We start from the raw sequence: 27,006 nt of genomic DNA on the forward strand, positions 1-27,006 counted from the left end.
CCAAGGTCAGTGACAAAGCCAAGGCTAAAGCCAAGGTAAGCCTAGTTCACAGCTTTTATTCTTCAGACCACACTGCCTTATTATTGTTCCCTCGTATAAAATCAATTAAAGCAGAGAACATTAGGACACAAAACAGAAGATGTATCTCTATTCTTGCCCATGATGAAAACCTACTGTGGCCCTGGGCAAGTCACTTAATTTTTCTGGTTTTCAGTTTTCTTTGAAGTCTTATATGATAGAGGATAATTATGGATACTGGTTTGGGCTCCCAAGGACATCAGGAGAATTTTGCTACTACCCATTCAGAAAAAGAGATACACCAATTTGTGCCGTCACCACACAATACATGAACTGGATCACTGTTATTAAATGATCCAGGTCCCCAGGAAGTGACTACAGTTCACTGACCATTGCTCAAAGGGCATGAGGTCCTGTCATTGCTCTGTTCTCATTCCCTGAAATCTCTCACCCAAATCCCAATGAAATTCTCACAGCCTGTCAAGTATGGCCATGCTTTTCTTGCTAAGAAACTCTATCAGATATATGTCTCTGTCACGTGCACACATCCCTCCATCCCAGTCTTGCATTCTTTCTTTTCTCTGTGCCTCATATTTTAGAAGGATAAATTTCCCACTTTGAGAAGGTTGTCCTTCCAACTGGCTGCTAATCCCGGGGCCCTGCTTTCTCAGTTCTCTCCTGTTCCCATCATCAGTATCCTCAGTCTCTTCCTTTACCACTGACTCAGGGAGTCACAGTACCAGAAAAGTCACCTAACTAGAACCAACACTGGATACCTGCCTCCCCTCCTCTGGCTCTCTGAAAAGCTCTCTTCTTTAATTCATGAGTACCTCACTAACACCTACAAGTACTCTCCCTCTGGCTCTAAAAGGAAGCACAGATGTCCAGTATTCTATAAAAATCTTCACGTGATACCATATTCAATCTAGTGATGATCTTCATTCTTTCTATACTCTGCACACTTTTTAAATCAATCGCCTGTGTCTATCAGCTCTTCTTGCCCACTACCCACTTGTTACCTCCCACCCCCTCAGAATTTTTTGCAGGGATCATTCTGTGAAAATTTCTCACTGGAAGGTGACCAACTCCCTTATAACTGTGAAATCACAGAATCAAGGAATTTTAAAATATTAATAAGAAGAAACTTTAGAGCTAGAAGCTATCACTGATAGTTATTCCAATTCTCTCATTTCACAGTTGAAGAACACATACACAATTCACGGGACTATATTCTCATTTGCCTTCATCTCCCTTGCAGTATTTGATATTGTGAATTCCTTTTTTCTGAACAGCATAGGTTAAGATATAGGAAATACTGTCAATCTGATTTTTTTTCTGACTGGTTCAAAATAAAGCCTGAGACACTTTCCTGAAGATAAACTACATTAGGCATAAAACAAGATGACTATCACATGTGTTTATTTCAATTCAGATTCTTGGGCAAGACTCCTATCACTATGTTTTAATTGACTCTCAAGCTGTTTTCAGAATCAGCAGAGGCTTCACTTATTGCTGGAAGAATTCAGTATAAATGTGCTCTGTCTTTCTTCTGTGCTGGAGTTCTGTTGCTTAGACCTTAGAACAAATAACTTCCTGTATCACTCTGCTACTACCAGATATTCATTTGGTTATATGCTGACTCTAGTCATTAATACACCTAACCATCAAACATTCTTTTCCCTTCTCCGAAAGGAAAGTGCCTCATATTTACCGCCAAGAAGTTCTCAGATGTAGAAACAAGAAGGAGGTAGTCATCTCTGCCCACCAGAACAGGGACAGGGTGTTAATCTGAAGAAGGAAAACTAACCCCCCTTCCCACTCTGCTTAAAAAAAACAAAACAAAACAAAACAAAACAAACAGAACAAAATAAACCAGCTTGGATCCATTCTCAAGTGGTTTGGAACTGGATCCTATTTTCAAGATGATCCAGATACTGGCCCAGGGAAATATATCCTGACCATGGTGAGAAGTGACATGCCCATTTTAGACCTGTTCATAGCACCAAGACTCTCCAAAAGTGTCAGTAAAATACAGGGTTTTAAATTTTTTTAATTAAAAAATTTTTTTTAGTATTTATTTATTTTGAGAGAGAGAGAGGCAAATAGAGAGAGTCCCAAGAAGGCTCTGAGCTGTCAACACAGAGCCCGATACGGGGCCTGATCTCACGAACTGTGAGATCGTGACCTGAGCTGAAATCAAGAGTTGGTTGCTTAACTGACCACCCAGGCACCCTAGCAAAATATAGTTCTAATGAAACTGTTAGCGTTTCATGTAAAAGCAGTGGAATTGCCTTATCTGAAATCTCAAAGCCATTAGGGCTAATTTATGAAGAAAATGTATCATTCAATCTTATTCCCTTTGCAGCAGGCAGCAATCAATAGTCTCACCACTTTTAATTACTAAAAAGAGAAGCCCCGTGAACTCATGGAAGCAGCTGTTGTGATATTTATTTGATGTTGATAAGAGTAAGCAAAGGTCTCATTATAAGATATATATCCAAATAAAATCTACAAATCCATATAAATATATATTTACTTAAGATATAAGTACCTATAAACAATAGTGAAAGTATGGAAAGAGCCCAAATGTCCATCAGTGGATAAATGGATAAAGAAGATGTGGTATATATATACAATGGAGTATTACTCAGCAATCATAAAGAATGAAATCTTGCCATTTGCAACTATGTGGATGGAACTACAGGGTATTATGCTAAGCGAAATTAGTCAGAGAAAGATGAATATCATATGACTTCACTCATGTGAGGACGTTAAGACACAGATGAACACAAAGGAAGGGAAGCAAAAATAATATAAAAACAGGGAGGGGACAAAATATAAGAGACTCTTACATATGGAGAACAAACAGAGGGTTACTAGAGGGGCTGTAGGAGGGGGCATGGGCTAAATGGGTAAGGGGCATTAAGGAATCTACTCCTGAAATCATTGTTGCACTACAGCTAGCCAACTTGGATGTAAATTTAAAAAATAAATAAATTAAAAAGCCTTCTCATTAGCAAAAAAAAAAAAAAAAAAAAAAAAAAGATACAAGTACTGGGGCGCCTGGGTGGCTCAGTTGGTTAAGCGTCTGACTTCAGCTTAGGTCATGATCTTATGGTCTGTGAGTTCGAGCCCCATGTCAGGCTCTGTGCTGACAGCTCAGATCCTAAAGCCTCCTTCGGATTCTGTGTCTCCCTCTTTCTCTGCCCCTCCCCTGCTCATGTTCTGTCTCTCTCTCTCAAAAATAAACAAACATTAAAAAAAATATACAAGTACCTATAAATGTTTATCTATGATAAATATATATTTATGGATATAAGTAGTTTTTAGATATATGTAAGATATATTTACATATGATGGAGCACCCACTTTATTTCACCTCTTTTTTGTGTGAGAAAAAGTAGGCCAGAAGATAAAAATAAGCAATGATTCTAGTTGTTCATGCAGTTATTTTCAGAAAAAGGCAAAATTCATCATCTTCCCCAAACCTTTGAAGGAATGGCAGAAATCAAGTTAAAAGAAAGAGAATAGTCACAAGTCAGTATGTCCAGTTTGGGCCACCCAAAGTCCAGTCTCCTACATGCTAGGCCTGAAATAGAGCTCGTCCCAAACACTAGCTGTGGGGGACAGCATGCTAGGCTGGGGAAATTATGGTAGGGGAATTAGTGAGGATATGTGGGCTCAAGAGAAGAGGATATTTATAAAAGCATTAGTCTGGCATTCGGAATATTTCTCCCTGATTTGTGAAGAAAGAAAATAGAGTGAGACTCTATTATATTGAAATTAGTACACAAATAAACAAACTATCTGCCTGGGGTGAACACCTTTATGAAAGTGAATTCCAAATTAAGACCCAGAAAAGTCAGCAAACTTAGAGCATATCAGGAGACATGCACGGCACTAGGCATGTAAAAGGAGAATAAGATATGGTCGCAGCCCTGACGAGGCTCACTCTTGAGTGAAGGGGGACACGAGAATGAATGATTATCAAACAACAGCATTAGAACAGTGCTTCAAGAAAATGTCATGTGATTGCTACGAGAGTAGGGGACTCGACCATCTAATTACACGTTTGAGGATGAGGGGGACATAATTTGAAATAAATGCAATCATATGGCTAAGGAAGAGAAAAGGGGGTCAAGCTCCATGAATAATTCATGACTGAGAGAGACGTTTAAGCTCTGTATCTTCTGTACTTTGTTGCCGCAGCTTTAACCTATTTTGTGAAGCACCTGACTTATTTCTGGAAGATACAGACTTACTGTATAAGGGAAGGGTTTTGACCCTTTTAAATAAAGTGCTGACTTTGCAAACTGGGGAAGAGAGGTGATTTAAGAGACCTGTACACAAAGAAAGATTCCTTCAGTGTTTCATGCTGGCTCCTGAAGTGACTGAATGGGACGTGTTCACATGGTACTTTAATGCCAACTTAAAGTATTCGTTGCTTTACCAAGGTGTTTGTCTGTCAGTAGTAGACAGGAGATGAAAACACCCTTATAGGTCCACCAGATTAGAACAAGAACAATTTGGTGGACTACAACCTTGATGAATAGAAATATTCTAGTTAATAATAACCAGAAAACTCTGTTTTGTTCACTGATTATCAAAATAACGCAAGAAAAAGTCACTGAAAAATGTATTACTGTTATTCGATGGTTTATAATCTTGTACTGCCTGAAGTTACTATCCATACCATCAACTATGATTGCAGAGCACAGTAGGCGAGAAAACAGGAGATGGAAGTTGGAACACAGGTGAACCAGAGTCCTGCCTGGAGCCTATTTTGAGAAATAATCCCCAAGACTTCCTGATTTGAATAGCACACACTACCATGCAGTAAACAGACTATTATATTTCATTAAATACATTTTACTGTGTTTACATTTCAATTAAAAAGCAATCTAAAATGTTAAGTGATTAAAATATGACTTCTTTATTTCTCAGAATTTTAGAACTTTTGGAATGGTTTCAACCAAGCCATTCTTATGTGTCACTAAAAAATGGAAGGTATTCAGAATCATTTCTTCAAGTTTTTTTTTTTTTTTTTTAAATATTTTTTTTTTTTCAACGTTTTTTATTTTATTTTTGGGACAGAGAGAGACAGAGCATGAACGGGGGAGGGGCAGAGAGAGAGGGAGACACAGAATCTGAAACAGGCTCCAGGCTCTGAGCTGTCAGCACAGAGCCCGACGTGGGTCTTGAACTCACGGACCGCGAGATCATGACCCGAGCGGAAGTCGGACACTCAACCGACTGCGCCACCCAGGCGCCCCTCATTTCTTCAAGTTTTAATAAATATTTCAATGAATGCTTCAAACAACATTTTGTCATAACCACTGAATATGTAACTCAAAGATCACAATACAAAGTATTAGCAACCAACGAATGAGATGAAATATTTATTTTCTGAAAACTCTATTTAATGCACGGGATGAGGCTGCATGGAACACAAAGCAATCTAAGACACTAGTGTCTGTGAAAATTAGGTGTGGGCTTGTATGCGGTCCATTCAGAAAAAGGAAATTAAGGCAGCTAAATTGGGTTGGTGCAAGTTGCTCTAAAAGACGTGGAGTTTACTATGAATTTGAGATTGGGCTCCTAGCCTGCAACTGATATAAGCTGGATGAAAAGTCCCTGATGCTGGCGGGCCACAACTGTCCGGGCCCTGGGACAGAATTAATTACCCTCTCAGGGCACTCTTCTGTGTGTGCTTGCTCACCTTCTCTGGTGATCCCATGCATGGAGGAAAGATGCTCTATTTTTTTTCCTATTTCTCCTTCTCTTGAACAGTTGCTCTCTCCCCCACGCTGCCCTGCAACCTCTTGACCACATCTCTTTGTGCCTCACTTACCAAGAGCCACCGTGCCACACATCCTCATCCTGCCCTCAACCAGGCTCCTGGCCACAGCTTGCATTTTCAGTATAGCTACTTGTGCTATGCTTTTCCTTACATTTATTTAACTCCTGTATTTCCAATTCTTTGACATTTAGCGTTTCTGTTTTATTATCTGCTGTGGAAAAAGGTAGTACTTATTTAACAATTGCTCAATTCTGTTCTTATAAATCCTGTCTCAGCAAATGATTCAGTGGCTGGGATGCTCCCGAGCACTTGAAAGCTACTGAGTCACTGCCACCTTTGTCTTCTTTGATCAGACTATTCTATATCATAAGGAAAGACACATGCGGGCTGCAAAGTCCCAGTCGCAATTGCACCAAACTGCATGGGAAATTCTAAATTTTTATTTACTGATTTAACAAATATTTATTGATGGTTCTGCAGTGCTGAATGTTCCTGGGCTCAAGACCTAATCGATATCTTTGTCCCCAACAACGACACTGTGCCTACCACACAGCAGGCTCACAGTGAAGTGCAATGAATAGATTTACAAAGAATAAATGGCTCCTTGTCTATGAGGAATTTATAAAGTGTTTGTTTCCTTGTCCTAAAGACATAAAAAGTTAAGTAATAATATGTGGTAAGATACATCCGACCAAGAAATAGGATGATTCCAGGGATGCTGATGATACTGTGGTTCCATTTCCTTGTCTACACTGCCATCCCAGAGATGACATTCAGAGGTATGGATGAAGTTCTGAGAGTGAAAGGATGCACTCAGGGTGGCCTTCACTGATGGTGGCACAGAGCACTGCACACCAGGATCATGCAGGGAGGGTTTCTGGGATGGTGCCAGTACTGGTCCAGACTGAGAAGTAGGCAATGGGCAGAGACAAGGTGGTCCAGAGCTGAGCTCTTAAGAAGGGGCTTAGCATGGACAGAGTGGCCCGTTGACAGGAGCAAGCCAGGGACCACGGTCGGGGAGGTGAGGGTAAATGATGGAGAAGAAAACTGGCCTGGCACACAGCTGCTCTTTATGGTAACATAAGAAAGTGGAAACAGGTGATGCAGGTTCTTCATCGGTTACAGGATTTTCCACAAAGCATCACTCTCAAATAAGTGAGATTCTTGGTCAAATATAGAATTTGCAGATCTGTCCCTGGCATTAGATTTTATTGCAATACTCAGATATTTTTAAAACAGATGAAATGGCCGTACAGAATTTTATGATACTTTGAACAATCTTATTTTTTTTTCCTTCTTCCCCTTAGCAAAGGGTTCTCTGCAATGATTGGGAGGGAGGAAAGGAACACTTAAGACATAAATTCTGTGCAGAGAACATTACTGGGATACCATATTTGGTTGTTTTTGCTTCAAGTTACAATAGGAAAATAGTTGGGAGCATATTCTGCGCACCTCATACACAGTATTAAGAATACCTGCATGTTTTTTGCCTAATATAGACCAGACTTCTAGAGACATCCAAAAGCTGTATACACGGAATACACCACTCCTTGCACTACCTTTTTCACTCACCAGACTAATTGTTAATGGCCTAGCCCCGGAGTTGGCAAACTTTTTCTTCGAAGAAACAGCTGGTCAATTAATTTAGGATTAGCAGGCTATATACTCTGTCCCAACTACTCAAGCCATTGTAGCAGAAAGCAACCAAAGACAACATGTAACAGAGGAGCAAGTTTATGCTCCAATAAACCTTAATTTATACAAACAGGCAATGGGGCTGATTTGTCCTACAGGACATAGTTTTTTGACTCCTGGTCTAACCCTTCAATCTTGACATTATAAAACATTATTATGTTCACATGAAAAGAAGCAAAACATTCCGAACATATTATTTCCATCCATCTCTACCATACCTTTTGAAGGTATTCATTGATGCCAATACATGTAAGTCTTATTAAAAATATACCAAATAGCCACAATATCTAATAGCTGAGAGATTTCAGATTTCATCCTTTTTCTTTAAAATATATTTAACAAAGACCAACACTAAGGAAAATGTCAGAGAAAATCTGTCAACGGATTCTAGAAAAAAAAAGACAACACACCCAGCTTCTCCATATTTGTGAACCCTGAGACTAATCTTATCAGATATTCAGAAAGGCATATAAGCCACACTACTTTGGTAAAGTATGTCTTTAAAAATAAATTAGAGGAGAAGATGATATTCCCATATGCATCTGGATGAATTTCAAATCTTATTATGGAAAATGGTAAAAGAATGATCTAAGCTTTTCTGTAACAGTTTTTTTTTTTCTTTTTAATTGCAGAAACTTTCAGAGAGTACAAATCAGCAATAATTCTCTTACTTTGCAGGAGAGATGGACAGAAAACAACTGAGATGTCACATGCTTCGTCTGAATAACAGCAGACCACTGACAAACTCTAACTTTCCCGTAGTCACCGGGTTAGCATTTAGTGGGACATGAATGGGGAAGTGGAGAGTCAACATTAGGCCACAGGAAGAGGTTTTGGCAATTGTGGTATGCCCATTCATAGCTGGATAATGATCTGTCAATCTGTGACTTGTAGGAAAGAACTAGCCTGACATATACTTGCATTTCATGAAATTCTGTGAGATTCTGTGAATGGTAATGGTCACTTCTGGTGGCTCAGGGTTAGTATGGTCACTTAGAATTTGAGAGAATAAGGCAACCTGCAGCACATCTGATATTATATGCTCATTGAGTACTGAAAACAGAAGTGACTGAAACAAGATATTCTGAATCTCATAATCAGAGAAAGAATTTGTAAAATTTTATTTCAAAAGTGCCTATGATTATGGTTTCTTAATCTAGATTAGTTGGAGGCTATAAAATGTAATAAAAATTTCTAGCCAGTTGGCCATAATGGCAATTTCCATTTTTAATAATAATAGATTTTTAAAAATCCTTAATATTTAAAAAGTACTTTACAGTTACAGAACATCACTACAAGCAGTATGTCATTTGATCCTTAACATTTCCTGGTAAGGTAGATGGAATGATTACTATTATTCTTATTTTTCTGATGGAGACATAGATGCAGAGAAGTTATACACCCGGTCTTCAGACACACAGTGAGGGGGGAGAACCAGGACCAAAAGCAAGTAGTCTTTCTATAGACTACACCATGTTACTTCCCTGTCAGGATCTGTATAGATTTCCCTTGTTTGTTATTAGATTCTTATGGCTGGGAGATAACGATTCCTACTATACCTCTGGAGTCTTAGCTGGGTCAAATGATAGAGACAATCAATTACTCTTTATGTAACAACTACCAAAAATGCATCTTATCAACAGCTTTATGGCTTAATCTTTAAAGAAGATAGTATTGTACTGTAGGAAGAAACACCTGAAACTTAGTAAGTACTTGCTGAATTGAACTAATGTCAGGAGAACAGAATCCAGAAGAGACTGGGTAAATCATTGACTAAATGAATCGGTTTTCTCTGTGTAATAAAGGAGAGACTGCCCCTATCCATTTCACGATGATTTAAAAACTCAACTAAGAAAACAGATGTGTGATTTTTTTAGAATGAAAGAGTACCTAATGCACTCAACAAATATTTAATGAGTAGCCATTGTGGGCAAGGCATTGTGATACATGCCACAATGACATTAAGCACAATCTACTCTGTGCCAGTTGAAACCACAGCTTCATAAAATATGTGAAACTGTTAGGAATTCTAGGGATTATACCGAACTGGAGTTTAGGAAAGACAGATACAGATAAATGAAAATGGTAACAGTTTACAATGATGGGCTTATTCTCAAAAATGATAAAATCATTGTCCAACCACAACAAAAAGGCTAAAATACAAAGACTTCTGAGTGATGTAGTACTGTGAAACACATACCCAATTTTGAGGATTCGGTGTGCAACAAACGAATGAAAATACCAATAATTTTTAATATTGATTACATGTTAAAATGCTATCATTTTGGATATACTGAGTTAAATAAAACGTTACTTAAATAGATGTCACCTCTTCTTCTTACTTTTTTAATGTGGCTATTATAAATTATAAAATTAATATGAAGCATGAATTATATTTCTGTTGGACAATGCTGTTTTAGAAGAATGTATTGTGGCCAAAAGCCAAGTCTGAGCTATATATGAATCTTAAAAGGCTAATCATGGTGGATGCTGTCTTGGTGAGATGAGACATGGACTGAAGACACAACAAAAGAATGAGCCCAGTGGCCATGTGGGTGGCTCAGTCAGTTTAGCGTCTGTTGATTTTGGCTCAGGTCATGATCTCACGGTTCGTGAGTTCAAGCCCTTGCATCAGGCTCCACATTGTCAGTGCGGATTCTCTCTCTCTCTCTGTCTCTCAGCCACTCTCCCCCATCTCTCTCTCAAAATAAATAAATAAACTTAATTAAAAAGAAGAATGATCCCAGTGTTAAACTCACAAATTACAAAAATTCTGATGGCTGATGTGGGAACACATGTATGGTCAGGAGGAACCCAGAAGATTTTGCTGGTGATTCCAATGTAAATAGACTGAAAACTATGAGGAGCAGAGAGCACATGGAACAATTTTGTTTCTTCTTCCACGAAGCACAAGTACTTGAAGGAGAAAGAAGTTAATAAAATGCTTGTTAGAACTGAAGTCCACTCTGCCTCCAGGTCCTTCCCTCTAGTAGCCAGTGACTGTTTCACACACACAGTCTATGTAGTATAATGCTCTATTTAGTTGTCAAAGCGCCTTAATACCTCAACCAAACTATTTAACACTGACAATCCAGTTATCTTACTTATTTCCAGAAAATGTTCAGAAAATAATTTATAATCCCTAGGCCTCCCAAATTATAAACCAGAATAATGAAGGGACCTATCAGGGTTTGACACCAAGTGCCCCAGGGCAGGTCCTGTGTCTGAATTCTCAGTACCCAGCCCCTTACTGGCTATATAGGAGGTACCCAATAAATATTCACAGAATACATTTAAAAAATGGTGGCATATTGGGAGCTAAAAGTCCACACCTAAACAATATGGAAAAGGAAAAGACTGGAAATTTTAGACTGATAAGCTCACTGTTGCAGATAGATAATCGAACAGATGGGGATGAGTACCTAGAAATGAAGAGCCAGAAGCCAACAAAGGTCTCCTAAAGTCAAGTCATGCCGGATGGGCCCCATATTCTTTTTTCACCCTGCCTCTACAAGTGCAGAGGATATCTCAAACGACAGAGTAAATTCTGACTTTCACAAGACCTTTGATAAAGTCTTTGATTACACCTTAGAAAAATGTGGGGAAATAGCAGGCATGATGACAGAGCAGTTATGAGACAACAGTAACAAGTAGAAAGATCATAAAGAAAGACTGGCGGTGGAGAGACTGAGGTCAACCCAGAGATTCTTCAGTAGTGCAGTGTACCAGGAGTACCTCTAGGTCAACTTTTTTCGTCGATGAGTTGGGAGAAGCATGAAAGGCATATGCTTAAGTAGCATAAAGGTGGAAGGGACAGGTATGGCAATGGATGTAGTTCAGAAGACCCTAATTGGGCTAGAATATTTGAAAACAGCATGATAAAAATGAATAGGTAGGAATGCAGTTTGTATAATTAGGTATACAAATAAATCATTACAGAAATAAAAATACATAAAAATAAATTCAGGACGAAGAAGATCTAGTCTGGCAGGAGCTCAGATGTTTATCAGATCACCAACAATACAATGTCAAAGATGCTTGCAGTTAATGCAATGGCAAGCTGCATTAAAGAAATGCAGTTTTTAAATTTTTTTTTTTAACATTTATTCATTTTTGAGAGACAGACAAAGACAAAGCATGAGCAAGGGAGGGGCAGAAAGAGAGGGAGATACAGAATCTGAAGCAGGCTCCAGGCTCTGAGCTGTCAGCACAGAGCCTGATGCGGGGCTTGAACCCATAAACCGTGAGATTATGACCTGAGCTGAGGTCGGATGCTTAACTGACTGAGCCACCCAGGCACCCCAAGTAATGCAGTTCTAAATGAAACTTGTTTTTAGTTCTTTGTATTTTATAACAGGAAATCCACATCTGGAACATCATGACAAGAGGAATTCTCAGGAACAAACAAAGGCGAGCAAACAATAAGCAGGAATAATTGAAGGGATTAAAGATGCTTTCTGATGAAAAGAAAGCCTACAGATGATATGTCAGAGATCGTCACGTTCTTAAGAGTTTTCCATTCGAAGTGGCAGGTACACTTAGTCTGTTTCCAGAGGCACTTTTTTGAGGAGGGGAGGGAGTCACAGATCTCGTTGAGAATCTAATAAAGCCATGTACCCTCTCCTCCAGGAAAAAAATACACACACAAACATGTTTTTTGTACTGTTTCAGGGGTTTCTAAACAGATTAAGAACCTCTAGCTTATAAATTTTAAAGACCCAGGTTTCTGTTTAAGAACCCATTTCTACCTCAACCTTTGAAGGAATACTCCTAGATCAGGGAAACTAACAGAATTCCTATCCCAGGCAGAGGTGGCAGAAGATTCTGGGGCTGGTGACCTGTAGTCTCTCTCAATTCTAGGATTTCCTAATCTAAAAGGAACTTGTAAAATAATTTCGCAGTATTAAGGAAAATATTTAAAACACTATTGGTGATTGTCATGCATGTGGTAATTTTAAACACTAAAAATACTCATTACACTCTAGTAATTGGAAACAAAGGTCATCTAGGCACTAACGTAACTTATTAGATATATCTGAAAAGGATTTCATTCACTAGATGTACAACTACAATGGGAGCAGGTATACAAATTATTGCTTGTATTAGGAATAATAAAATACTTCTCTCCACAAGTTGCCTCTTGAAAAACTTGGCTGCATGCAGGGGCATGGTAGCAGAAGTCCTACAGCATTTGCAATAAAATTTCTTGCTTTGTATTTGATTATAAGGATTTTTCTAAGCAGCTAGTCTATGGCATCGTCACAGGGCACACCTATTAGTTATTTTTTGGTAGCATGACATAATTTCTATATTTGGCAGTCTATGTTCTAGGCAACTCATTACCGTCTAAACCTACAGAGCTTTTTACACATTGGCTACAGGGAAGGAGAAGGGGTGCATCTCAATTTTAATTCTACCCTTCAAGGGATATAAGCAAATCAAAGTACTTGAGAGTGATGCTTATTTCTTTGTAACTCAGTTCTCAGAAACCCTAGGTAAGAAAAACTTTCCATTATTCCCTTGAGAAGTATGTCCTGGATTTTGCCCAAATTACTTCTATTTAAATTCTTATCACCAGTTATGTCAATAATCTTGAGGCAGCCCCAAACCTGAAGTAATTACAGATGCATTACATTCAACATTACATGTGTTTCCTACCTATAAGCACATAAAACTATATTGGGGTTCTATAAATGCTTTTTGCCAACACAAAATGTTGCTTTTTGAAATGATTTTCATAATAAATAAGTGTTCAAAAGAGCCTAGAGCCTCAAGGAGAGGGATGTGTGTGTGTGTGTGTGTGTGTGTGTGTAGTAATTTGTTTATGGAACTCCAGTGATAGACATACTCACTTCAAAGTCCCAAATTTATTATGGTTATTTTTCTATTTAGGCAAGTTATTACTGCAACCCTTAATTTCTCATTTTTTCCCCAATTTCCACTGCTTTAATTCTCCATTCAAATCAATTTCTCAAAATGGAAAAAAAACTGCCATCAGTGGTAGATTTTATGTGTTATGGGGCTCATTTCTTTTCTAGTTCAAGTAATAGCCTTCTGGAAAAAAGATTAATGACACTGGACGTATTTTCTATAGAAAGGTTATCAAATTCCATCAAAGTCAGTCAACAGCGTGTCCTTAGCTCTCAACAAAAGACATCCAGACATTAATAGGTCATAGGGAAATTCAGGGATTACTTTCAGGTTATACCTTCCATCTGTTTTAGCTATACGTACAGCAGATGAAGAGAATTACACAGGACATGGTACTCAAATTTTAATATGGAGCAGAACCATCAGGAAGGCTCATCCAAACACGGAATTCTAGGACCCAACTCCAAAGCTTGTGATTCTGTAGGTCTGGGGTGGGGCCCAGTAAGTTATACTGCTATCAAGTTCCCTGGTGATGCTGTTGCTACCAGTCCAGAAACAAAACTTTGTAAACCCCTGGTACAGAGGATCTCTGATACATAACTGGTTGAAACACCAAGTTTCCTTTATGGATTCAAACTTTCATAGTTAAAGTTTGCTGAATCATACTCTAGACTGGACACCAAAATGGCAGACGGCTTTCTGTGGCCTCAGAACCTCTGTAAGCCATATCCCTCTCTAACTATCCTGCAGGAAGTATTAGTAAAGAGTACAACCCTCTTCTGGAAGAAGACATCGAGGCATTTCTTGAGTCCCTCCCCTACTTTTCTTTAAACCTCTCACTAAATATTTGGAATGAAATTCAAAAGCAAAATATTCATAAAGCTTATGTGGAAGGGGTGGCTCTAACGGAAAGAAGATTGGCATACTCACCAGAAAGGAAATATGCCCAGTCGTGCAGTGATAAAAACCATGGCAAACATAACAAACAGAAGATCACAACTTTTCTGAAACTTGGCATAATTTGCCATTTTGGCAGCCTATGAAAAGAAGGAATGTGATATATTAATTTAGTTAAACTGATAAATGAAAAGCTTCTTTCAATATGCATGAGTCTCCTATAAGATATAACTTACCAGATGCATTAAATTGCCTGCTACTTTGAAATGTCATGCATCATGCATCAGTATTTATAAATTACCCACAAGTTGAGTGAAATGCAGCATTAGCTAGAAGTAGAACTACTGACTGTCACAGATTTAATCAAACATTCAGCAACCTGAAAAATTCAATTATATGGTTGATCTCAGGGAAACAGAAAAATAAGAAAATTCTTGCATTATAGATGATATTAGCAAGCCAAAGACACCAACACAGGAATTTGTCATAACAGGTCAAAGTAGAAAGTACTAGGCAATCCTTGAAACCTCTAATGAGTTGCAAACACTAAGGCCACAGACTTTATACAGAATATATGGAGACTTTCTGCATTGCTTTCTTCTTTCTATTTAGAGTTATAGGTTTTCCTTAAACAGTAATAAGGAATATCTGGGAAGACAGTTTCTTGGCTTATTCTCATAAATTTAGAAATGAAGAACATGTCAAGATCATGTTATTTCAATGAATCCACTTAGGTATAATTTTCAAAGCTACATTAATGGGTCATTTTCTAGATGAAAGTCACTAATGTTCCAAGTGTCCATGAGAATTACTCTAACAATTTATGTCAGTAATTTAATGAACACTTTTTATATTATAAGTTAAGGAAGAAATTACATCCCTTTTCCTACCATCTACTTTTTACAGATGATTCTAGTAACAGGTGACGCTGAAAACATAATTTTGCTTGATCACCTCTTTCTACATTTTCACCTAGAATTTGCATGCTCCCACACACAGGGTTATAAACTGAAGATGTCTTGCTCAATTCATAACATTATTTCTACTTCTTAGAAAGTTAAATTAGCTGAGTCAACCTTGAAAGGATTGTTGACAGCATCCACAGAAGCTAAAATTTGGTAGCTTCAAGTAAAACACAGAACTATGAGAGAAATGGATTCCTAAGAAAAAAATACCTATTAACTGAGCAGAAGCCAGGATTATGAACTTTTAATTTCATGAGTACTTTGGGTGTGACACCATGATTTATAGTAAGAAAGAAAAAAATCATCTTCTGACTCCTTCTGCCTAGGTAAACCATTTTTCGCTTACATTCTTCACCAGTATTCAGTCAAAAGGCATCAAACATGCAATTTTCTGAAATGTCGAGGTCATACATCCCACTTCAAAGAGTTGATGGTTGACATATCTCATTATTTGGATAGTCTCAACCATTACTGTATAATGTGAAGAAAATCCACGTGATGAAGAATATTTGCTTTCAAGCCATATGACTGACATTTCTGGGTTATTTTCTTTTCTGGATAAAAGTGGTAGACAAAGATTCAACCAGCCATTTCCATAGACATTAAAGTTGGCAAACTGTACAGGGTTGGTTTCAAAACTGTAGATTGCTGCATAAATCTCCACTTTCAAGCATACTGAGGATTTAGCCAAATGGTAACTGATTTTCAGATTGCTCTTATACAATTACATTTCTCCTTTAAAAAATATGCTAAATAGAGCCTAGCTCAAATCACTTAAAAATCACAGTGCCACACTATCATCTGACATATTTAGCCCATTAGGGCAGTGTTTCTGTTTCATAGCCTTATAGGGAACAGAATTTTTCATAAAGTGCTATATATATTTCAAGCCTTGACTAATTGTCTTTATAGCAGATTCAATTTTATCATATGGAATTTTTGCTTATACTGTAATAGTAGATCATTATTTGAGGGCACTTCTCTATTCACAGTGACAGTATTACTTCAAAGGGGCAGAACTGTGGGCCAAGAAGAATAAAAACTCAGCATATAGATTCTAAGACCCATTTCTACATGAAATTTATACTTTGGTAAGTTTATCTTTCACCAGTTCCATAAACTTCTTAGCATAAATTTAAAATATTTTGTTTAATTATATATCTCTATTGGGTGTGTCTCTTCATAGGGGCCATGATTAAGAGTAAATACCATATCAAAATTTTCCGTGGGATTTTATCTTTTGAAATATGCTAGAAGCATTTTTCTTTTACTTCTTCTTGGTGTTTTGTTTTGTTTTTTTGCTACTTAAATGATCCTAAGTAATAATGGTTTAGAAAGTTAATAAAAATACAACCAATATTTCCTCAGATACTCTTTATTCTTATATATAGAGAGAACATAGTTTTTATATTTAATTTGCAAATCATATACACTTCTCACTGTAAAAATACTAGGATAACATGTATATTGTGAACAAAAACTATGATCGTTAAATAATTTCATCAGGATGTACAACTACCATTAATAACTGAATTGAGTTATCTACACTTCCCATATACATCAGTGTGGAACTTTACAACACCAGAAACAAAACCTATTCAAATAATGATTTTCTGACTGTAAAACATCCATTTTCTTAAGTGTGGAATAGTGAAGGTTTTCATTGTTCTAGTAATAAAGAATCCTATGATGAACAACATTCTTAGTACAAAAATTTATATACTAAAGTCTCACTTTAACAATTTCCAAAAGAAACACTCGGCAGCTTCAAATCAATCATATACCATCTTCCCCCAACACTGTCTAGCATACTATAGAAGTGATGGTCTTGGGGATTTCCTGAATTCTGGATTTGGAACTCTTAAAGATGAAAGAAAATGTTTACCTCTAGAAGAGCATCAGATGAATCGTGAAGACAGAGGATCAGGGTCCCTACTCGGGCCATATTGTTGACATATGAAAAGGAAATCAAGAAAATAGCTACAATGTGATGCAGGATCATGATGCCAAAGTCCTTGGGGAAGGAAAAAACACAGCCATGTTAGGTCTTAGAGTACTGCAATATTTCCATCCATCTGTTCAACCATTCAACAGACACTTACTGAGGTTCTTACTGGACCTAGCACTGGGGATCCTAAGATGAATAAGATATATTTCCTACCCTCTGGGAGTTCACCACAGAGTGGCAGACACACACCAGGGACCAGTGACTCTCGAGAATGTGATAAATGCCAAGGCTAAGGCCAGATCATAAAGAGTGTTTTGTACTAAACCAAGGAATTTGAAGCTATGGGAGAAATTACCTCAGGATTTCAAGCAAAGAAAGGCATTACTTGGATTTGTACTTGAGTAAAATCTTTTGGGCAGCCGTGCAGGTCCAACTGAACCACTTCTCTGACTTCTGTGGCTGGGGATTTTGCATCCTTCTCCTGGAATCTGTCCACTGGTACGTTAAAATAAGAATCCTAATATGTGGCTTTTCTGATGAATCCTACAAAATCAAGCTCTAAATCTTAACCATTACTGGTCCACAGTCATTAGGAACAAAAATGGCAATAGTAATGGTAATTTGGCCATCCTTATTGTGGTCAACTTCAATGGAGCTGCTTGTTGGCCCATATGAAAAGATCATCTCTCTCTGACATAGATTTATCTTCTAACCATCTGGACATGGTTTGCTGTGATGTGGGATTTCTGTTGCTTGGAAATACAGTCTCTCATTTACTAATATTTTTACTCTTGTTTATAAATCTCTCTCTCCCAAAGTATACTTGAACTTCTCTGGGATTTTAAATGCCAAGATTGGCCCTAATGGTTATCTACTTGAAGCCTTGGAAAAATACACTATTCATGTAGTGACAAATAAATTAGCCAAAAATGAAAGGCATATTATGAAACTGAGAAAGAGAGAGAGCAAGTATGTGCATATATACACTGCTTTATTCAGCAGCTATTGATGTCATATAGTTTCATATTTGAAAGGTCAACTGTGGTGACTTTTAAATGGTTTTAAAACATTTAAACAATGGCCTTTGTTTAGATCTTGAAAGTAACTAATATTAATCCATAAGTAATGAAATATTGCTATTAGGTCCTGTGCCATTTATTTCATTGTGTAGTTCCTATATTGAAAACAAATTCAATTATTTGATTTTAATATATATAACGTGAACCTACAAAGCTATGGATATTTATACTATTTAAATTCCTGTGATGCAGAACACTTAAAAATATTTTTTTATGTTTTATAAAATCAAGCTTTAAATGGCAATGATGAAAAGTTAAATATATGTGTGTGTGTGTGTGTGTGTGTGTGTGTGTGTTAAACTCACAGTGTTTAAACTGTTCTGTATATACTCTGGTGACTATATCCAAAGGTTACTTTTCTGCCTTGGCAAGTGCCACTATATATGGTTATTGATAACCATACATATTGATTTATTACCAGGATAAACAATGTTTTCATGTCCTAAATAAGCTCAGATCATTTTAAAAAGGAATTGCAACTATTTCTCTTACTTTCAGTTAACCTAGTCTCCAGATTAACCATATTACATTGACTGTGGATACCACTGTTGGAAAAATTATCCGTCTTGCATTAGTCAATCCTAACTGCCCACAGCAGAACCACAGAACCAAATCTTGCACACTCTTGACCTACCACTATGCTCCTTCCTTCAGAACCACATTCCCCATTTAGTTCTCAGCTCACTGGCAGAGAGAAATAATGATCATGTTACTTAATGAGTTTCATGAGTGAGATTATATACAGACTCAACTTACTAGTTTTACCTACTTCTGATTTTCTGATGTTCTTGTGGGATCTAGGATTTTCCTAAATCATTAAAGTTGGACAATACCCAAATGCCTTAGGCTTACAATGAAAATTGTTCTGATAATGTTTTCCACTGGAAGATGAAATCTTTTCTCTCCAGGCTGTTATCAAAAATGTATTAGGTTCCATTACCTGGAGTATAGTGTTCTACCAGACAGTAACTACTTTGAAACAATGCATCAAGTGTAACTAACCTATCAACTGATATTTTAAACTTTCTCAAACATAATTACATGAAAACATATAGCACTTAATCCAATAGTTGAGTGGGTTTATATTTGCCCAAGCTCAATACACAGATTTAAAGTCTAACCAGCTGAGCGCCTAACCAGAACATTTTCCACATTTGTTATTGTTCAGCCCTGAATGACTGCTCTGGATTTACTGAAAGAAAACAGAAGTTTTCTCTATTTAGTTTAAAAATGAATAAATATAAGCTAATTAAAACACTTATGGATGATTAGGACCATTTTATAATTAAATTTCCTAATTTGAATCTGATATAACTGTTGGTAAACAACACAAAGCTCTTGGCAATATAGCAAGCATCCCCTAAAAACAAGAGCCTTGTTTTTGAGGCAAAGTTTGCTTTGTGAAAATGATTTCAGCATATAAATCCCCTGGTCCTGGAAAATACTTATTACTGAGAGACTCAGAGTTATGCCCATGGCAAAAGACCAATTTTCATTATACAGTCATATCTGTATGAATATGAAAAAAGCATGAATAATGAGTTAATTGTCTTTTACATTCCTGCTTCAGAAAGCATTATACAAAATACCTTCAAATAAAAGCCATGCAAATCATTATTTTATGTGTTACATCTCCTTACCTTGATATCTTTCTTTTTACAGGTATTGAATCTGGTCCAAATAACAGTTTTATACATAAATTGTCAACTTGGACATTATCAATGCAGGGTAGGAAACCTCATCCTCATGTTTGTTATTGCTGAAAATGACTGGTGTGTACACACAGGCATAGCTGCAGGAATCTTACTATTTTCGGTTGAGAATGTTTTCCTGCATTCTTGGTAGCAGCAATTAGGTAGAAAGACTGTGATTTCTTCTTGGCCCTCAGACTAAGGGCTGATTCCAAAGACCTGATTCAAAACAGACTGCTTCACTGGTGTTCCCAACCTCCTGCTGTTCTGCCATATTGTTTCTGGATATCTTCACAGCCAAGATCAAGGGCTCCTTCCATGTTTCCTGCCTAATACAGACCCTGACCTCAGCCCTCATTCCAGTGGCTGTTCCCTGTTAATTATCAGAGAAAGAAATGAAAATCGGATGTGGTCTTGACTCAGAGTCAATTAGAATGAATCTATAATGAAAGAATTCAAGGAAGACCCATCCATTTTAATAGCAGAAACTGGTAAGACAATGGTGTTTTTTTCCTTATTACATACTGAATGGCATTTGGAGAACCTAGAACAGCCTCTTAGTCTGATCTGTGTTGCTTCCACAACAGAAATTCCAGCTACTTGGGCTCCATCTCCAACCGTTAGAATGAGAAATGGCATCCTTAATTCAGTTCTCCAAGAGGAATTTATACAAAATAAATATTAGTGACGAAAGGCCAGAGGGATCACCCTTCTCATTAAAACTAAGTCTGATGTTCTATACGATGGAACTCCCTTGCCAATGATCAGGATGCACAGAGTCTTGCAAATAATGCTCTGTCTCCAGGAGGCACCAGAAATTCATCTTGATATGCAAGTTTTTATGAAAGCAAAATTAACTCATTTCTCATTAGGAAAAAAACCCCACAAACAACAAGAAGCTTGTTCCTTAAATTCCCATTTCCTGGATAAAGTATTAATAATTCCTTGTAGTTTCTTTTGGGAATAATCTTTGCAACAAATAAAGCAAAACACTGGTGAACCTTCTGAAAAAAGGAATAAGGAGGCCAAGATTTTTTTTTTAACGTTTATTTATTTTTGAGACAGAGAAAGACAGAGCATGAACAGGGGAGGGGCAGAGAGAGAGGGAGACACAGAATCTGAAACGGGCTCCAGGCTCTGAGCTGTCAGCACAGAGCCTGATGCGGGGCTCGAACCCACAGACCGTGAGATCATGACCTGAGCCGAAGTCAGACGCTCAACCAGCTGAGCCACCCAGGCGCCCCAAGGAGGCCAAGATTTTAAGTGATAGCTGATTTAGATGTGCATGAATAGTGAAGAATATGAAATATTTCTAAAGTGTAAGGCAAAGAAAACTCTTTTCTCTCAGATGCAAATGACATGTATTAGCTATCCTGAATTTAACAAATAAAATAAACAAATATAATAAACTTTAATAGAATGAATAGAAATCAGATAATTAGCACCAGGTTACCCATTTAACAGATTTTCAAATTCTCTAAGGAACAGAAGGACAACATCATAATTTAAGACTGATTTCGGTGCATGGCAACTGCAACCATTGTTGAAATCTCTCATGTCTATTTGTTTTGTTTTGGCTTTTAAACAGTTTTTTTTTTTTTTAATTTGAACCTTCAGGGTACATAGAAATTTGTGTGACTTTTGACAGAATAACATGTCATTTTTAATAGAGATCAATAACAAACTGTCTTCCTATCTCTTCACTTGGGAGTTTGCAACCTGACGGTGAAAGTCAGCAAGTTGGGGAGAAGCACGGCTGGGCAGGAAGTGGACTTGTGGCAGGTAACCTGGCAACGTGCAGGGCAGAGTGGCCAGTCAGGCTCCAGTCCTGCTGCAGCACAAACATACAGATGGCAGTGGGGGAGAATTTCAGAGAAAACTTACATATAGCAAGAATAATCATAGGTAAATACTTTTTCTGTTGTGGTAATACAAAAATATCATAGGTTCTCAATCTTTGGCTATAGCTAAAGTCCTGAGGGACAGCATGAGTATATTAAAAAAAAAAACTCTTAAAAAAAGAAACAAGAGACTAAGAAACTGTCTAGGTCTTGAGATGATGACGGAAATAAAAGTATATTCATGGTGATCAACAGAAATGAGTTGATTCTGATTTGCCCCATATTAGGCAATCTGAAAACAATTATACCTTTCTCTTACCCATGCGTGATGTGAAAAGTTCACACAATGTATTTAAATGTCAACCTTTGGGTATCTGCAATCTCCCTCGATTTATTTGGGTATTTTATTTTTAACTGGCCTTGAATTTTGGTGTACTATAAAGAGAACTGGTTAAATGTGCCATTTAAAGAGAGATATTTTAAATAACAAGCCTCTTCAAAAACTGTAATGTGAATTCACTTTCACTCTCATGGGTAGCCTAGGCATGCTAGGGTAAATATTCACAGGAGAATTTGGGAAGGGATAAAAATGTGTGATTGATTTGAGAAATATTTGTTCAATTATAAAGTAGAGTAGTTCTAGCAGAAATTATTCAATTATCTCTTCTCTAAAACTCAATCCATGAATAAAACTTCATTTACACCAAATCAAGTTTATTTCAACACTTTTTTTTTTCAATAGATTAGATTTTTCCACCTTTGTACTAAATGTATACAGACTCAGGTCTTTGAGGAAGTTAACTGTCATATACAAACATCATTCTAAAAACAGTAAATGCCAAGAAACTGATTAAAGACTGAATTTACTACTGTTATTATCAAAATGTTTAAAAAATATGTACTGATATGATTTAAATATCTCTATTAGCCATACTCAAATCTCATATCCTCACTATTTGGTCAATATGTACACCTAGGTTACTCTACCTTAGAGCAGAGAAAGGCACACTATAGCCCCCAAGCCAAATCTGGCTCCCCATTTACTTTTGTAAATAAAGAGAACACTGTCGCATTCGTTTAGCCATTGTCTATGGCAGAGTTCTTCCTAATGTGGCAGAGTTGAATACTTGCAACAGAGACTATGTGGCCTGCAAGTTTAAAATATTTACTATCTGGCCCTTCACAGAAAAGTCTGATGACCCCTGTCTTAGAGCCGCATCTAAGAACATATTATGGGATACTTAAATCATGTTATCTGAGATGTGACAATTGCATAGTATTAGGTCCAACTTTCTCAGATAAAGAATGTACAAGAGATTTAATTTTTACTTGTTCTGAAGAAGTCATAAAATATTACTCTTAAAATTCAGATCAACTATCAAAAAAGTTTTGCAGGTATCTATTAAAATTCTCATATTTGAAAATCACGAAGTTTCTTTACCGGCTTTCAAAACAAAAGCTGTCTGGAGGCAATATTACTTTCCCTACTGTTAGATGTGCCTTTACTTTATAGCTTCTGGGAATATATACAAAATGAAGTAAAGAAACGCTGGATAAGCAGTGTCTACCCAATCTTTCTCCTGTGTAACATTTACGGTACCATTTCAAGATCAAGAACTCATAATCTTGTCTCCTATGTGTTATTTAGTTAATATTTAATCTTTAATTGATTTTATTACTGTGGAGAAGGATACAATAAAATTTTATTTGCACAACAGAAAATAGTAAGATAGTGCCACTAATTCCCTTCCAGTGTGCCTGGTCAGAGCACAGAACTTAATTTGCAACTCCCTGGAGTCCTCCTTCATGTTTTCCTTTCCTTTCTTCATCAAGAGCACACTCTTGAAATACATTATGCTTTCAAACGATGTAGATATTTTTCTTAATTATACATGCATTTATTTTTCTCATTGAACTTTGGGTCCTCAGAAATTTTCATCACTACCAGTAGTGTCAAATTACAAGTGCCTGGAGTTGGAGGCCTTAATATATGCGTTCTGGGCTCCATTTAAATTACACTTGGCCCAGTCACACTAACTAGTTTTTAATGCTAGAAGGGTCACTTCTGAGACACTTTAAATATAACAGTTTTAAGTGGTGCACAGGTTTACAGACTTTATTCTCTCCCCCTCTCCTCTCCCTCCCCTCCCCCCAATATCCTTGAGGATGAAAGCAAATGGCAGCACTTAATGATATCAAGTAAACCCATTTAGGTTGAAAACATCCAGAATGATCAGTAGGGGGCAGACTGTGCTCAAGTAAAATCAGAAACATCCCAGGACTCAAAAGCCATCATCTTCATATTTACTGCCAAAGCCCTTGAGGCCCAAAATGACAACAGGCAATCAAGGACTCAATTTTGTGCTTTAGATGAAGATGAAACATGTCTCCTTCAGATCATCCAAGTTGAGACGATGCTGTAAGTTGTCAGAAGGGGTTCAGAGGAACTCTTACTGTTTTCATCAGCCTTATCTCTTGTCCTCTAACTCCTCGTTCTTTAGCTGCCTGAGCTCCCCACTCCTCTTCACAAGCAGCCAGAACTCTACCTGCAGAACTCACCTGTCATGCTTCTTCTGGGCCCCATGCAGGCCTCTAGCCATGTGGGTTTTTTTTTTTCTGGTTGGAATGCTGGTAGTTTCTCTTTTCTCCAAGCCCCACTCTACTTCGACTACGAGGTGAAGTCCTATCTACCTTCCAATCTGCCTACTAATTTTCAAGCCCCAAAGGTTCTGATGCTGTCATTTAGTCACATAAAGCAAGTACTATTAGAACTGAATTTTGGAAAGAAACTGAGGCACAGAGATGTTATACTATTATTCCAAAGTCACACAGTAAGAATGGGCTTGAGACCACATCTGAATTCAGTTGTGTGTGACCCCAGAGCCCAGGCTCCTAACTATGCAGCAGGCTGCTTCTCAGAAACAAACATGTGAGAAAAGATGGCTGTGAGGAAGGACACTGTAAAGAGAGGACACTTCTGGAAACATATATGAGAGACTAACAAGGGGAACACGGTCCATATCTGGAAGGCAGGGAGAGAAGGGGGACCAAGAGCAAAGGTGCAGGGTTAGCCATGAGTGGAAAGGGTGTCCCTTCTTAGGAAGCCAGAAGGAAGGATGTGAGAGTGGATCCATTTGTATTTATGGGGACAGAAACAGAGGGGATTAATGGAGTTGGGGAGAGAGTTAGAGCTATGATAAACCAGAGTGGGTGTGTTTCCAAGACTCCTGGGGTGACTTGAGAGAAACTCCCCAGAGGAAACTGAATGACTGAACCAGCCAAACGAAAGTGGAACCTTTCAAGTACTGATGTCACCTCCTGCGAGACGGTGGGACTCCACAGACCCCAGACTTAAAGCCCCAGAGCCCTAGACCAGCAGCACTATGTCATGGCATGTGGGTCTCTGCAATGGGGCAATGCTGAGACTCTTTGCACCGCACTGGAAGAAGAGGTTCCTGGCTGGCACCCTCCTGCACTGTGGACTGCAGGACGTGTGCTGCCACCCTGCCCCAGGTCTGTCTATGGCCCAGCAGTCTGACTGTGACATCTAAAGACGCTTGAGAGCTCTCCCCTGGCAGGGCACTTAGGTGTCTGACTGCCAGATTAAGCCACTTGTTAAGGCAGCCTTTGAATAAAATCTGATAAAATTGCCCCAGAAGACACATTTCTCTTCCAGACAACACTGTTCCATTGTTTTCCCACCAGCCTACACACAGCACTGGGTTGAAATGTTCTGCTCACAGGTGGTAGCTTATTAAAATGAGCTGCCTCTTCTACCCTTCTTATATTCTGAAGACATAGTATTGAGAAAGCAACAGAACCAAGGCCTAAGAGTCAGGAATATCTGCCTCAGAACTCTGGAGGCAGGATATTCCTACTCCAATCACAAGTGGACACACAAAAGAGCAACTCTGCACCTCTGGGCAAGAAGCCATAAAGTGGCCTGCCTGCCTGTGTCTAGCACACAGGTGACACAGAGAGAACACCACATCACGTTCCATCTCTCTCAGGATGGGCATGTGTCATTGTTGTGATCTGAGCTTTGCAAACAAAGGACAAGGACACATCAATACAAGCTGAGGCACTACCTTGGAATCGTATCTCTACAAAATCCTTAAAAATAATCTCCACCAGCAGTTCTTAAACGTTCTTGTCTCAGACCACTTTTGTATTTTTAAAAATCATTGAGGACACCAAAAAGTGTTTCTTAATGTGGGTTATATCTATTAGTATCCACATTAGATGTTAAAACTGAGAAATACAAAACATAGGTAAAACACATTTATTAAATAAAGTCTATTACATGTTAATTAACAAATATTTTTATGAAAAATAACTACATTTTCTAAAACTAAAAAAAATAGTGAGGAGCTGTGTTTTACATTATTTGTAATGTAATGGCTGTGTTTTACATTATTTCAAATCTCTTTGACGTCTGGCTTAAGATAAGACAGGAGCGTTGGATTCTCTTTAACTGCATAAACATTCAATCTGTTGTCCTAAGCTATTTTGGTTGAAGTATAACAAGTGCCTAACGGTTGGAAAGGGACAAGTATCTTAATAGTCTTTTCAGACAGTTATGAATATTCTTTGATATTGTACCAAAATTTGGCAAGTGGGATATTCTCAAAGGTTAGGTGCAATGTCGAGTCTAAAACCATATCAATGCCCCTTTCATATTCTTTTACAGTGAAGTCCTTTGGTCTGTCTTGACCTTTGAATGAATCTTTTACTCATGCATGCCACTGCAGCTCATGCATTAGTCATTTGGAAAATACTGGTTCCCTGAGTTAATATTTAAAAAAAATCACTTTTATTAATATCACTACCAATCTCATTAGAGAAGTCTTTATGGATTGAGATGCTATCAAGCTCTCGCTGGTAGACACAAGTCTTCCAAAAATCTACCTTTGCATGAGAACTTCAGTTTTATCATTGACAACAAACATTGTCATTTTTTTTTCTTGAAACAACTTGACAAAGTCACTTTTGCGTTTTCAAAAAAATGATTCCCAAACACGTAAGTTGGAATAACCACAGTCGGTTAGTCATTCTTCCAAGTAAAAATGAGATCTATGGGAGAAGAAAGCAGGTAGTTCAGCTTCCAACAGAAAGCACTACATGCACATGATCTTCCTGGGGACACTATTGTACACTGTTAAGCTGCACAAGTTCTTTACGCCTACTTCCTACTTCATCAC

General features: G+C 37.7%; 1 protein-coding gene across 2 annotated transcripts in view; it reads right to left on the reverse strand.

Moving 5' to 3' along the window:
* CERS6 (ceramide synthase 6) overlaps window positions 1-27,006 on the reverse strand; it is a 325,203-nt gene that overhangs the window by 41,194 nt on the left and 257,003 nt on the right. For both annotated transcript variants that reach the window (XM_019458546.2, XM_019458536.2), the window contains exons 7-8: window positions 17,132-17,260; window positions 14,315-14,421 (exon numbers count right to left, since the gene is read on the reverse strand). In XM_019458546.2, coding sequence (XP_019314091.1) covers window positions 14,315-14,421; window positions 17,132-17,260 — 236 coding nt within the window. The remainder of the gene's footprint in view (window positions 1-14,314; window positions 14,422-17,131; window positions 17,261-27,006) is intronic.

This window comes from Panthera pardus, unplaced genomic scaffold (assembly GCF_024362965.1).
Source record: "Panthera pardus isolate Hobbes unplaced genomic scaffold, ASM2436296v1 HiC_scaffold_10, whole genome shotgun sequence".
NCBI lineage: Eukaryota > Metazoa > Chordata > Mammalia > Carnivora > Felidae > Panthera > Panthera pardus.